The sequence below is a fragment of the Thalassophryne amazonica genome, chromosome 13, assembly GCF_902500255.1.
Source record: "Thalassophryne amazonica chromosome 13, fThaAma1.1, whole genome shotgun sequence".
In the NCBI taxonomy this organism is placed as follows: domain Eukaryota; kingdom Metazoa; phylum Chordata; class Actinopteri; order Batrachoidiformes; family Batrachoididae; genus Thalassophryne; species Thalassophryne amazonica.
In genome coordinates this window covers 9,167,303-9,182,951 of record NC_047115.1, presented here as the reverse complement: position 1 = coordinate 9,182,951, position 15,649 = coordinate 9,167,303, and the positions used below count along the sequence as shown (strand labels likewise).

General features: G+C 41.0%; 1 protein-coding gene across 2 annotated transcripts in view; it reads right to left on the bottom strand.

Annotated features, from left to right (window-relative positions):
* LOC117523126 (protein kinase C epsilon type-like) overlaps nt 1-15,649 on the bottom strand; it is a 110,457-nt gene that overhangs the window by 28,270 nt on the left and 66,538 nt on the right. For both annotated transcript variants that reach the window (XM_034184544.1, XM_034184545.1), the window contains one exon: nt 4,210-4,364. In XM_034184544.1, coding sequence (XP_034040435.1) covers nt 4,210-4,364 — 155 coding nt within the window. The remainder of the gene's footprint in view (nt 1-4,209; nt 4,365-15,649) is intronic.

Below are 15,649 nucleotides of genomic sequence, written 5' to 3'. Positions count from 1 at the left end.
TGTTATTTAACATTATTTAATGCTGTAATAAACATCAATTAAGAGTTAATTGTGTTTAGTGATCATGTATTAATAGTGTTCATGTTAGTTAATGCTGTAATAAATATCAATTAAGAGTTAATTGTGTTAACTGTGTTTAGTAAACATTTATCAATGTGTTCATGCTATTTAATGCTGTCATAAACATCATTTAAGAGTTAACTGTGTTTAGTAATCAGTTATTACTGTAACTGTTAATGTTACTATAACTATTACTATTACTATAACTGTTAATGTTAGTTAATGCAACAATAACCATTAATTAAGAGTTAACTGTGTTTAGTAATAATTTATTAATGGTGCTCACAGTAATTAATGCTGTAATAAGCATTAATTATAAGGTAGCTGAGTGTAGTAATGGTAAATTACTAAGTTACACTTCTAAATTCACTGCTGGTTATTGGTGATGTTTGCATGAACTATTGCCAATGAAAGTCCCCTGATTGTAAAGTGTTAATTTGGTCTGTTCTGCATACAGGTTTTCCCACCAAAAAGAAGAGCTGACTTTGGTATTTTGGGGACTACACGTCTTGAGTCACGTTGTTGCTGTGTGTTGATTCGCAGATGCGCCTGTTTGCTTTCGGCTGAACAATGATATTATGGCTGAAGGATTCACACCCACAGGGAGGTCGTCTCCTCCCCCAGACGACCTCGCTGCACTTCCTGGGTCAGTGAGTTCAAACTGACGTGGACGTTTTTGTCGCTCTCACTCATTATCTAATCTAACAGCAGTTATACCAGCCTTTTTTTTTTGTGGTATGGTTGACCGGAATGACGTGCCACGACTCGTCCTGGTGACTGACGGCTCCTGAAACAAAAGCAGCTGAAGCAAACGATGATAATCTGTCACAGTTTCCCTCGATGCTCTCATGATGAACATCTGAATCTTGCAATTTTAACATTCTTTTTGAAGTTTGCCAAAACAAGAGTCAAGAATTCAAGCCCTCGTGTGTCCCTTTGCAGTCGCCCTGCACACACACACACACACACACACACACACACACTTAAATAAACAAGAAAAAAGTGCATCAAATGTCTTTTTTTTTTTTTACATTTTTATTTAATTTTTAATTCCAATACAAATTCTCCTGTCGAGAAAAGATTTGTTACTGATTGGACCAGAAGGAGCAAAAGCTCCTTCAGTGTAATTTTGACTCTGTGTTCAAATATGCACCTAATTCTTGTTTACTTCTGCGGAAGATACACCGTATGTTGCACAATCATTCAAACACCTAAAAAGAAGACTTCAAAGATGTCAGAGAAAGTTATTTGTGCCCGTGATGAGATTATCTAAAGTTCTGACCGCAACTTCAGCTCGTGACGCCACAATTCTCTGACTTTCCACTCACTGGAGTTCAGATAAAAACCACAGATTCACACAAACGTCAGATTCTTATGAGCCTGAAGGCAAATTAATTCTACTTAACCTTACAAAATATACTCTGTCCTCTTTTTTTTACATTTTGGACAGCTGTGATGGAAACTCTTCTAGAAAGCACTAATTGCACCAAAAATCATAAACACTACGACCACCTACAGTCACCAGCGTAGCTCCAGTGTCTTTGATAAAAGGTGAAAGTGAAGCACAGTCTGATTTCAAACCACACCATCAAATTAAATCAGGGGTTTCAATGGCTACATTTAGTGTTGACTTTATTAGGCTACTTTACAAAATGCAAATCCAGTTAATGGCGCAATACTAATAACAAAAACAGTAGTAGCGCTGTTACTGTGATGGAAGCATGCGAGACAAACACATCTCAAACGACCGGCTAAAGCACAATGAATAAGAAAAAAAATTCAATTTATTTTCATTTATATAGCACCAAATCACAACAAAGTTGCCTCAAGGCGCTTCACACAAGTAAGGTCAAACCTTACTAACCCCCAGAGCAAGAACACAGGTGACAGTGGTAAGGAAAAACTCCCTCTGATGATTTGAGGAAGAAACCTCAAGCAGACCAGACTCAAACAGGTGACCCTCTGCTTGGGCCATTCTACCAACACAATACAGGAAATTATCCAGGAAATTTTGGGAGATTTTGAACAAAAAAACATTTTCTTTACATGCGCTATGACGCGAGGTCTTTCAAGGTAAGATCTGAACTGGATGTGCTCACGTGCAACATTGTTCCAGTGAGTAAAGTGGAAACATTTTGTTTTGAGTCTCAAGCTACAGCCAACCAATAAAGTCACTGTAGAACGTTCACCATATCCACCACACTCTGGAACCAGTCTAGGTTGGCATCCACCCAGACAGGCAACCAGCCCACTCCCACCTCCACAGAGTAATACATTTGGTGGGACCTTTTTCAAATGGTGGGCTTTTTTCAGTTGCTGTCATCCTCAAGAACACAGGCATCTGCTTGATTATGCTCAGGGAACCCGACCATGTGGGCAAAGTGTTGTAGTTGACATTCCTGTGCAATACTAGAATGTTCAATTTGAGTCCAAGTAATCTGTGCTTTGGCATAAAATCATTCCAGCAGGAGCCTAGAACTCTCCAGAGACATCGTACCAAAGTGTCATGTAGTCATCATGCCTATTTGTGCTAGTCTGGAGACCATGTGTATTGTTGCAGAAATTGGGCAGTGCAGTCTCGTTTGAGGGCAGGCGCAAAAGGGGTAAAATATGATGCATATGATGTAATTTCTCTACTTCCGGGGATGGAAACACGGGACTTTCTCTGAGATTTTGGGCAAATTACACGCAAACAAAGTGAAAATGCAAAGAAAAAGTAACAATGCGATGGAAAGTGGACATGTGTTGTGGTTTGTTTATGACCCAGAGAACAAATGTGTCGAGGCGGTTTTGCAGGTGAGAGAATGGAGCTGCTCTGGTTAGCTGTGTACAAGGTCTGTTAGAGAACTATCCGACCTTTTTATTTTTTTAAAAACTATATGGATTTGAATCATGTGCGCTTGCATCAGCCAAGCTTGAACCTTCGTGCGCATGCGTGAGTTTTTTCACGCCTGTCGGTTGTGTCATTTGTCTGTGGGCAGGCTTTGAGTGAGCACTGGTCCAGCCCCCTCGTCGGATTTTCATTGGCAGGAAAATGGCTGAGCGATTGGAGCAGTGCTGAATCAAATTTTTCCAGAAACTGTGAGAGACAGCCAGGTGGAAACCATTCGGAAGATTCAGACGGCTTTCGGTGAGGATACTCTGGGCGTCACACAGATTAAGGATCATTACAACTGGATTAAAGACGGCCCACAGTGGCGCAGGGTGCGCCGCGCTCTGAGTGGCCATCGACAGGCTGAAAAGACCAGATCATTTCCAAAGTGAAGGCTGTGTTGATCCGGGACGTCGTCTGACTACCAGAGAAATTGTGGAAGAGGTGTACATCAGCACTTTTGCGGCACATTCCACTGTTACAGGAGATTCTGTAATGAAAGACGCGCGGAGGAATTCGTGCGTCAGGACGGAGCCGCTCATGGCGCACAACAAAAAGCACGTCCGTGTTGGAAGTCTCACAGGACAAGTTGTGACATGTCCAGCTGTTACACAATTTCTCGGATACTCACTCGAATGAAAAGCCACCGAAAGCCGTCTGAATCTTCCGAATGGTTTCCACCTGGCTGTCTCTCACAGTTTCTGGAAAAATTTGATTCAGCGCTGCTCCAATCGCTCAGCCATTTTCCTGACGATGAAAATCCGACGAGGGGGCTGGACCAGTGCTCACTCAAAGCCTGCCCACAGGCGAATGACGCAACTGACAGGCGTGAAAAAACTCACGCATGCACACAAAGGTCCAAGCTTGGCTGATGCAAGCGCACGATTCAAATCCATAGAATTAAAAAAAAAAAATAAAAAGGTCGGATAGTTTTCTAACAGACCTCGTAGGCTAACACTTACCGACACGACATTTCCTATTTGCCTTGTCTTCATTTCTCCACTGGGAACCGAAAAAACTGCAGTTTTTACGACTGCTTTGGTGATTGCAGCCAAAAACAAAACAGTACACCATTTGTCCATGTGAAGTTATGCTGTGTATATATTGCGCAACGGGAGTGGCGGTCCCCATAAATGGTCAAATCCCATGATATCACAAACACAATGTTCAAATGAGACTGTGCTGCCCTATTGGCAACCAAAAGTCATCATAAGCATGAACTGTTTTGGTTCTGGTGGATCTGCTGGTCCACTAATGGAAGGTCTGAGCGTGGTTACCTGTAAATGACTCCATGCCGGTGCAGGAACATCAGTGCAGAAGTGACTTCAGCAGCATAAAAACGAGATCGTGCCTCGTCAAACTTTCTGGACCTTTGAATTTGAAACATCAGGTCACCCCCATTAACATACTCCATCACAAAGAACAAGCGGTCCTAGAAGGAGATCAAGAAACAGACAAAACAAGCAAACTGATATAAAGAAGGTTTGAGACTTGAAACTCTTCATTTACTTCCTACTTAAAACGCAAGACCGAGAAGAACAAAGTTTGAACCCATATTAATGTTGGACACCGAATTTGTTACAAAATCGTGGACTGTTATCACTGCTCTGAAGGAACTCTTAAAGGAGAACTTGGATTTTTCAACATAATTATTTTTTAGAGATGTTTTAGGGTTCAACTACTTGGGTTAAAATGGACTTTAACTGGTCGAGTACAGAGTTAGAATGCAAACACTGTCAGGGGCTAAACAGATATACAATGTAATGGTGTGGTTCCAAGCCTCGTTCTGTTTTGGTGATGCTGCTGTCTACTAAGGTATTACAAGTCGATTGTCGACGAGAAGCTTCGTATAACAGGAACTAGTTGCCATGATAAATAAACTGTCTAGAGCTAGCTTCTAAAACTGATGTAGCATTGGTGTTTAATTTCAATTCAATTTCAATTTATTTTCATTTATATAGCGCCAAATCACAACAAGGTTGCCTCAAGGCGCTTCACACAAGTAAAGTCTAACCTTACCAACCCCCAGAGCAACAGTGGTAAGGAAAAACTCCCTCTGAGGAAGAAACTCAAGCAGACCAGACTCAAAGGGGTGACTATTTGGGTGTTGATACAAACCAAAAATCTAATACACCTTATACTTGAAGATTTTCTAACAACTAGGGTTGTTCCAATCGTGAATTGAGAGTGACTTGTGACTTCGTCTCACCTCTGGTCTCACCTCACTGGCTATGCACCTGTCCCATCTCTGTAAACAGGTGGAACACAGCCACAACAATGAGAAAAACATCTTTATTTTTTGTGGAAATTGCTATCTAATTTGCCGGTAAGAAGGTTAAATCACATGTGGCATCCTTCAGAAACAGACTGCGTACATTTCTGAAGTAGAGTGAAATCTCTTTTTAAAACTGAGCACTGCCAGTTATCATTCGAAGATTACGAAACAGAGTGAGGCTGTTGATGATCTGTGTGAGTAAAATAAGTTTGTTCCATAGTTAAATTAATAGAGCGTGCAAAACTGATTTTAAAACGTGTGTGGTGGCTCTGTGGTGAAGCAGCAGCAACAACGACTGTCTGTTTGGTCTGCTGGCGTCGCGCCCCTAAAGCAAAGCAAGAAAGAATGTGCACTTATTTGGTGATTTAGGATTATCAGACACCGATTAAAAATTCCGTTTCAATCAATCCAAAAAATGCCTTGACTGCGATGATTCTGATCGCAATCAATCAGACTGGGACATCTCGACTAACAATGGATTTATACAGCCACGTACTAGTTTAACCCTAACCCCAGCCCCTCCTCCTCCACAGTACTAGTTCAAAGCACCATCAGGATTTGAGATTCTGTCTTATATAACGGTCCACATAAGATGGATTTTCCCCCATTTGTTTTTCTGCTGCTCCTAAATGCATCTTTAAACAGGATGTCCAAATAGTTTGTTTAAATGTCCCCAGAATCTTGTCTGCACCCACCCCATCAAACATTAATAAACATTTCCTGAGTGCAATTACAAATACACAGATACTGGTTTTCCACTGCCGGAATTCCTTTGGAACAACATTCCAAAGAGAAATGCCAAGCTAAGAGTTACCTCAGGAGTTGCTCTGGATCAAACGGTTTATCACTGACATGGCTCGTAATCTCAGACAGTTAGTTTAGACAGCAGCGGCTGTCGAAAATCAGACAGGGGTTTGCTGAACACATTTTTTTCATTTAGTTCATCGTTATTTATTCCGTGCAGCAGTCCCTGACATGTCCAGCAGGTGGCAACACAAATATTACAATTTACGAATATTTTACACTTTGAAAATGTTTCATTAACCACAAACATGCAGCAGCTCAAAAGCAACGCGACTGTTGTGTGATCTTTCCATGAGAGGAAACATCGGTAAACCTTCGCCAAAAGAACAACGAACAAATGACAGGCTCCTCCCCCTGACAAACATGACGAGGGTTTGCTCTGCTTTCAGTCATGCCTGACTGTCTGGCGTTCTCCATCCTGATGTCCTTTCTAAGTGGATGAGAACAAAGCCTGATGAAGGTGCCTGCCTCAGGTCTGGTTGCTTTTGATGTTCATAATCGAGTCCTGTTCTTTACCACGCTGTCTCCTCACATCACCTCATTTTAACATCTTCACTCGCTTCAGAAACCACAGAGGTAACCGTCACAGAAACACGGCTAACAACAAGCCGGTGCTCCTTTTTTCAGCTCTGCTTCACTTTCCTGCTCGGCCTCCATGTTCCAGGCAGGACGAGTCCCGGCCCAACTATTGTATAACCTTATTTACATTTCTGGAGGGTAATTAGGCCATTTGGGAACAGCCGCGATCCCACAGTCGATTAAGACGGTTTGGTGGAAGGGGCGGCGTAAGCGGGACTCAGGTCAAACAAAGTACAGTCTCCTTCTGCACCACAAAGACCTGAGAGTGAAGCAAAGAGCTTCTGTGAAGAAAGAGGTCCAGAGGAGAACTGAGTAGAGTGCATTCCCTCACTGAGACACAACTTCAACTTACTGTCACTGGATCAGGACCAGCATGCAGATCACTACTTTAAAATCCTACATATGTAGGATTTAGCTCAGTTGTATTCAGTATTTAATGGGAAAAAACTGCATCCAAAATGAACTATTTTCCAGAGTATAAGTTGCAGATTTTTCTAACTTTTTTTTAACATAGTGTTTCCTGAGGGCGAGTATAAGAATGGACAGGAATACAGCTGCACATGTGCACACCACAGCATGTGCTGTTACTGAATACATCATCTTTTAAATTCCAAAAATAAGCAAGAAAGACTACATGCTGGGTAATACAAGGGATGTTAATTGATGCAGTGTGGTCAAAAGGAATCCTCAGACTGACACGGACAGAGACGTGACAAGTGGATTTATGCAGGAAGCCCTCAGCCTGTGGTGTGTACCAAAAGGACTTTAAAAAAAAAAAAAAACATTTGATGCATATGAGCACAGATTCCTGACCCACAGTGATGGAAACACTACAATAAAAACATGAGTACATCTTTATTTTTTTATTTTTGTGCATTGCTGTTATGTACTTTTGTTATTAGTTTATTTTGGCAGCTCTATATAAATAGACATTCTGATTTATATTACTAACTGAAAACAATAATTATATATTATTAATTAACTGATCATAAGTTATTCAAATGAAATAATTACTTATTAGTATTACTGTTAATAATAATAATAATAATAATGAATGAGTGATTTTTTTCAGGATATAAGTCGTACCAGAGCATAAGTCGTAGGTCCTCCCAAACTAGTAAAACAAAACAAAAACAAAGAAGAAGGAAAAAAACAGGACTTTCTGGCTTGTGTCTGAATGACACAGAACCCTGTTTTGACCCAAAAACACACCTCAGGGATGATCCTTAGGGATGATACAACTCATCTGGACTGTGAAGGACTTTGAAACCCTGAAGGAGGATTTGGAGCATGTGTCCGGACTGGATGTTTTAGTTTTCATACATAACCGGTTCTCCTGTAACCCAGACCTGAATAAAATGTAACTATTTCATTGGAAACTTAAAATTCTATAAAATCCCCGCCACACAGTAGCTGAGAATGCTCCTGATGCAATTTTTATTATTATTTTTTAATGTCGTCACCTTGCGATAACAAAGCTTGCTTACCCCATTATCTTGAAGTGTTATCTTTTGTTTTTTCCAGATAAAGCGTGTTGTATCACAAATTTTAACTCGTGCTATGACACGCTTGACCTCTTGTAATTTTGGGAACATCTCACCACAGTGACATTTGGTGGTGACAAGATTTAATTTGAAAGGGAGACACCCAGACAAGAACACTGATCAGAACCAGGCCCGAGTCTCCCGTGTGCTTTTGGGAAATATTATATCTTCTTTTTTAAAAGACGATGCTCCCTTGTTCCACTCCACCATGAAGATGTAGAACTGCCGATACAATAGACAAAAGTTGCACTGTGAAAAGCTTCCTCAATCCCAGCAACATGAGCCTTTAGAGTTGACACGAGTGTCTTGGTGGCTTCCCTCATCACTCTCCCTCTTCCACAGTCACTGCTGACTCCAGACAGATTTACTGTACAGCACCAGACTGTATTTCTAAAAGATGGATGGAAATGACGTTCAAGACCTATTCACTGACGTGGACATAGAGATGAATAAACACTAGAGGGGACGTTGAGCTTCTGTCTGTGATGTTTTGGTCCGCCATCTTGGGAAAGAGATTGTCATGTGACCAACCGTTGGACTGACAGTAACACAAAATTACACAACTCAAGTCGGCACTGTTGCTGTTTGTCTTTCGGCTGCCCCCCGGTTGGCCCGAGTGAGGGTGGGGGCGGGGGGCACGACAGGTTTGTCCTTCACAGCCCAAACAATCCCATGTGTCACTTCAGGATGTTTGTCCCAACAAGACAAAATGATTGGTGAATTTAAAAAAACAAAACAAAAGGACACTTCTAGACTCTGTATGTATAACTGTAAGTAATACTTAAATTAATTTAAGTGAACTATAAATAAGGAGTAAATAATGATTACAACACTACGGGTTACACCTGCTAAGCCAGCTTGTCCTGTTCAGCTGTCAGGATCGCTAAATGAGGCGCTCGACTGAACACTGGGATCAACGGGGGCAATTCAGGTCCTTGACCTTGGTGATTTTCTAATCTGACAGGGAATCAAACAGAGGATCCTCTGGTCTTGAGCACACACACTTTAACCACTAGTAAATCAACCCCCCACATGGAGGAGAAGGTATGAAATTGCCCAGATGAGGTCAAATCCGTCAATTAGTGGAGTCAAGGTCGTGTCCGTCTGCTTCTTGACCTGCTCCTTCAGGGCCGGTGGCTGACTTAGACTCTCCTTCGGATGTGGATGAAGGTCAACCTCAGATGTGTTTTTAAAGGGTTTATTTTGGTAACACTCAAGGTCATTGGGGTCAAAGTAATTGATATTCAAAGTAATTTGTATCAAACTTGGCACACATATGTAGAGGGATTCACGAACTAGGTGACCACGTCCTTACTGACCCGACCCATCTGCCACAGTGCCGAGCGTCAATCAATCAATCAATCAACAACTTGATTAATCCCACAAGGGGCAATTTCATTTGAGTAGTTTGTTAAAAAAAAAAACATAACAACATATAACAACAATAAAACTAATACAAACAAATAAAAACAGACTTAAGGAGTTAAAATTAATAAATAAATAAAAACATGGCAGACCTAAGGAGCATTTAAATGTCGAATCGCCAAAGGGATAAACAACTTTAAAAACCGGATGGTTCTACACAAGACAATACTGAGGAGTGATAATTCCCACAATGCTTTATGTTCTTCACAGGCTGAGCAGAAAGAAAGTTACGCAAGAGGAGACGGCGTGATGTTGTGTGTTTGTGCCGTGTACATGGAGTCTGGAGGGGGCGGTCGGGGTGAGGGCGGAGTCAGAGCATGGAATCACATCATGTGGCTGATAAGGATCAAAAGTCTTACATAAGAACCTCAAACCCTTTGTTTGTCCAGGAACACACACACACACACACACACACACACACACACACACACACACTGACCAGCCGCCCGAGCACCCATACATCAGTGTGTGTGTGCATGTCTGCGTGTGCATCTTTGTGTGTGTTTGAGTGTATATACATCTGTGTATGTGCACAAGTGTATGTACATCTGTGTGTCGGTGTGTGTGCATGTTTGCACATCTGTGTGTGCACGTTTGTACGTGTGTGTTTGTGTCTGTAATGTACATATCCGCCTGAATGTCACTGTGTGCATCTGTACGTGTGCGTCTGTATGTCAATGTGTATGTATCTGTACATGTGCACCTCTACATTGGTGTGTGCGTGTCTGCACGTGTGCGTGTCACGGAAAATGAGAACCATTAAAAAAAATGTTCAGAACTTGCTGAGTGTTTCAGCGTGTTTGTTTTGAGGAAAATAACAGGAATGAATAAACTGAGGAGGTGACGGCGTCATTACAGTCGAGTCCTCCAGAACATTCTGTTAAAATAAACACAAAGACGCAGAAGCTCACAAAACATTTTGACCTCACTGAATTTAGCTCCTCCTCATTTGAACTGTTACACAAGACATCCATCACAAGTTATTTAATCACAACCATATATATATATATATATATATATATATATCGACCCCGAGTGCAAACAAGGGAGCAGCTGAAGGGACTTCATGTCACTGGACTGGATGTTTAGTTTTCATATATAATCGGTGTACCAGACCGAACGGTCCGCCCCATCCCCGTAGAGACGGTGTCTGCTCCCAGACCACCAACAACCAGTAAAAATCTATTTAAGCATAAAAATTCAAAAAGAAAAAATAATATAGCACCTTCAACTGCACCACAGACTAAAACAGTTAAATGTGGTCTATTAAACATTAGGTCTCTCTCTTCTAAGTCCCTGTTAGTAAATGATATAATAATTGATCAACATATTGATTTATTCTGCCTTACAGAAACCTGGTTACAGCAGGATGAATATGTTAGTTTAAATGAGTCAACACCCCTGAGTCACACTAACTGCCAGAATGCTCGTAGCACGGGCCGAGGTGGAGGATTAGCAGCAATCTTCCACTCCAGCTTATTAATTAATCAAAAACCCAGACAGAGCTTTAATTAATTTGAAAGCTTGACTCTTAGTCTTGTCCATCCAAATTGTAAGGCCCAAAAAACAGTTTTATTTGTTGTTATCTATCGTCCTCCTGGTCGTTACTGTGAGTTTCTCTGTGAATTTTCGGACCTTTTGTCTGACTTAGTGCTTAGCTCAGATAAGATAATTATAATGGGCGATTTTAACATCCACACAGATATTGAGAATGACAGCCTCAACACTGCATTTAATCTATTGTTAGACTCGATTGGCTTTGCTCAAAATGTAAATGAGTCCACCGACCACTTTAATCATACCTTAGATGGAAATTGAAGACTTAACAGTATTCCCTGAAAACCCCCTTCTGTCTGATCATTTCTTAATAACATTTACATTTACTCTGATGGACTACCCAGTAGTGGGGAATAAGTTTCATTACAGTAGACGTCTTTCAGAAAGCACTGTAACTAGGTTTAAGGATATGATTCCTTCTTTATGTTCTCCAATGCCATATACCAACACAGTGCAGAGTAGCTACCTAAACTCTGTGAGTGAGATAGATTATCTCGTCAGTAGTTTTATATCCTCATTGAGGACAACTTTGGATGCTGTAGCTCCTCTGAAAAAGAGATCCTTAAATCAGAAGTGCCTGACTCCGTGGTATAACTCACAAACTTGCAGCTTAAAGCAGATAACCCGTAAGTTGGAGAGGAAATGGCGTCTCACTAATTTAGAAGATCTTCACTTAGCCTGGAAAAAGAGTCTGTTGCTCTATAAAAAAGCCCTCTGTAAAGCTAGGACATCTTACTACTCATCACTAATTGAAGAAAATAAGAACAACCCCAGGTTTCTTTTCAGCACTGTAGCCAGGCTGACAAAGAGTCAGAGTTCTATTGAGCCGAGTATTCCTTTAACTTTAACTAGTAATGACTTCATGACTTTCTTTGCTAATAAAATTTTAACTATTAGAGAAAAAATTACTCATAACCATCCCAAAGACATATCGTTCTCTTTGGCTGCTTTCAGTGATGCCGGTATTTGGTTAGACTCTTTCTCTCCGATTGTTCTGTCTGAGTTATTTTCATTAGTTACTTCCTCCAAACCATCAACATGTCTATTAGACCCCATTCCTACCAGGCTGCTCAAGGAAGCCCTACCACTAATTAATGCTTTGATCTTAAATATGATCAATCTGTCTTTATTAGTTGGCTATGTACCACAGGCTTTTAAGGTGGCAGTAATTAAACCATTACTTAAAAAGCCATCACTTGACCCAGCTATCTTAGCTAATTATAGGCCAATCTCCAACCTTCCTTTTCTCTCAAAAATTCTCGAAAGGGTAGTTGTAAAACGGCTAACTGATCATCTGCAGAGGAATGATCTATTTGAAGAGTTTCAGTCAGGGTTTAGAATTCATCATAGTACAGAAACAGCATTAGTGAAGGTTACAAATGATCTTCTTATGGCCTCAGACAGTGGACTCATCTCTGTGCTTGTTCTGTTAGACCTCAGTGCTGCTTTTGATACTGTTGACCATAAAATTTTATTACAGAGATTAGAGCATGCCATAGGTATTAAAGGCACTGCGCTGCGGTGGTTTGAATCATATTTATCTAATAGATTACAATTTGTTCATGTAAATGGGGAATCTTCTTCACAGACTAAGGTTAATTATTGAGTTCCACAAGGTTCTGTGCTAGGACCAATTTTATTCACTTTATACATGCTTCCCTTAGGCAGTATTATTAGACAGCATTGCTTAAATTTTCATTGTTACGCAGATGATACTCAGCTTTATCTATCCATGAAGCCAGAGGACACACACCAATTAGCTAAACTGCAGGATTGTCTTACAGACATAAAGACATGGATGACCTCTAATTTCCTGCTTTTAAACTCAGATAAAACTGAAGTTATTGTACTTGGCCCCACAAATCTTAGAAACATGGTGTCTAACCAGATCCTTACTCTGGATGGCATTACCCTGACCTCTAGTAATACTGTGAGAAATCTTGGAGTAATTTTTGATCAGGATATGTCATTCAATGCGCATATTAAACAAATATGTAGGACTGCTTTTTTGCATTTGCACAATATCTCTAAAATTAGAAAGGTCTTGTCTCAGAGTGATGCTGAAAAACTAATTCATGCATTTATTTCCTCTAGGTTGGACTATTGTAATTCATTATTATCAGGTTGTCCTAAAAGTTCCCTGAAAAGCCTTCAGTTAATTCAAAATGCTGCAGCTAGAGTACTGACAGGGACTAGAAGGAGAGAGCATATCTCACCCATATTGGCCTCTCTTCATTGGCTTCCTGTTAATTCTAGAATAGAATTTAAAATTCTTCTTCTTACTTATAAGGTTTTGAATAATCAGGTCCCATCTTATCTTAGGGACCTCATAGTACCATATCACCCCAATAGAGCGCTTCGCTCTCAGACTGCAGGCTTACTTGTAGTTCCTAGGGTTTGTAAGAGTAGAATGGGAGGCAGAGCCTTCAGCTTTCAGGCTCCTCTCCTCTGGAACCAGCTCCAAATTCGGATCAGGGAGACAGACACCCTCTCTACTTTTAAGATTAGGCTTAAAACTTTCCTTTTTGCTAAAGCTTATAGTTAAGGCTGGATCAGGTGACCCTGAACCATCCCTTAGTTATGCTGCTATAGACTTAGACTGCTGGGGGGTTCCCATGATGCACTGAGTGTTTCTTTCTCTTTTTGCTCTGTATGCACCACTCTGCATTTAATCATTAGTGATTGATCTCTGCTCCCCTCCACAGCATGTCTTTTTCCTGGTTCTCTCCCTCAGCCCCAACCAGTCCCAGCAGAAGACTGCCCCTCCCTGAGCCTGGTTCTGCTGGAGGTTTCTTCCTGTTAAAAGGGAGTTTTTCCTTCCCACTGTCGCCAAGTAATTGCTCACAGGGGGTCGTTTTGACTGTTGGGGTTTTTCCGTAATTATTGTATGGCTTTGCCTTACAATATAAAGCGCCTTGGGGCAACTGTTTGTTGTGATTTGGCGCTATATAAATAAAATTGATTTGATTTAAAAATCGGTCCGCCTTTTGCATCTGTGCATGTGTCATTTCGGACCACAGCAGCTCGTCTGAGACGGAGTCTCTTCACACAAAGCAATCAAATGGATTAATGGGATTATTAACCATCAGATGATGAAGGTAAAACCTCTTAAATCATTCTAAAGTCATTTTTAAGCAGAGACAAGACAAAATTCGGTGACGCTCTGAAATGTCCAACACTCAGTGATCACATCGGCTAGCAGCTCGTTTAGCTATGACGCTCTGATCGCTTTCGCCGCCTTTTATGATGAAATGAAATAATGCTGAATATATGTGGAAATGTTTGTTGGACAAAAGCTTCAGATATGCAGAAAGGAGGCGATAATCCGTGAACCGCGTCATCAGGGGTGACCGATTTTTAGGAGGACCGTTCGGTCGGCGACACTGGTTCTCCTGTAACTTGAACCTGAATAAAATGTAGCGATTTCATTGGAAACTTAAAATTATATAAATATATGTACAGTGAGGAAAATAAGTATATGAATACCCTGCGATTTTGCAGGTTCTCCCTCTTAGAAATCATGGAGGGGTCTGAAATTTTCATCTTAGGTGCATGTCCACTGTAAGAGACATAATCTAAAAAAAAAAAAAAAAAAAAAAAAATCCGGAAATCACAATGTATGATTTTTTAAAAATTTATTTGTTTGTTACTGCTGCAAATAAGTATTTGAAAACCTGTGAAAATAAATGTTAATATTTGGTACAGTAGCCTTTGTTTGCAATTACAGAGGTCAAACATTTCCTGTAGTTTTTCACCAGGTTTGCACACTGCAGCAGGGATTTTGGTCCACTCCTCCATACAGATCTTCTCTAGATCTTTCAGGTTTGGAGTTTCAGCTCCCTCCAAAGATTTTCTATTGAGTTCAGGTCTGGAGACTGGCCAGGCCACTCCAGGACCTTGAAATGCTTCTCATGGAGCCCCTCCTTAGTTGCCCTGGCTGTGTGTTTGGGGTCATTGTCATGCTGGAAGACCCAGCCATGATCCATCTTCAATGCTCTTACTGAGGGAAGGAAGTTGTTTGTCAAAATCTCACAATACATGACCCCATCCATCCTCCCTTCAATACGGTGCAGTCGTCTTGTCCCCTTTGCAGAAGAGCACCCCCAAAGTATGATGTTTCCACCCCCATGCTTCACGGTTGGGATGGTTTTCTTGGGGTTGTTCTTATCCTCTAAACATGGTAAGTGGAATTGATTCCAAAAAGCTCTTTCTAGTCTCATCTGACCACATGACCTTCTCCCATGCCTCCTCTGGATCATCCAGACGGTCACTGGTGAACTTCAAATGGGCCTAGACAAGTGCTGGCTTGAGCAGGGGGACCTTGCTGCCCTGCAGGATTTTAAACCATGACAGCATCATGTGTTACTAATGTAATCTTTGTGACTGTGGTCCCAGCTCTCTTCAGGTCATTGATCAGGTCCTCCTGTATAGTTCTGAGCTTTCTCAGAATCATCCTTACCCCACAAATTGAGATCTTGCATGGAATCCCAGACCGAGGGAGACTGACAGTCATCTTGTGTTTCTTCCACTTTG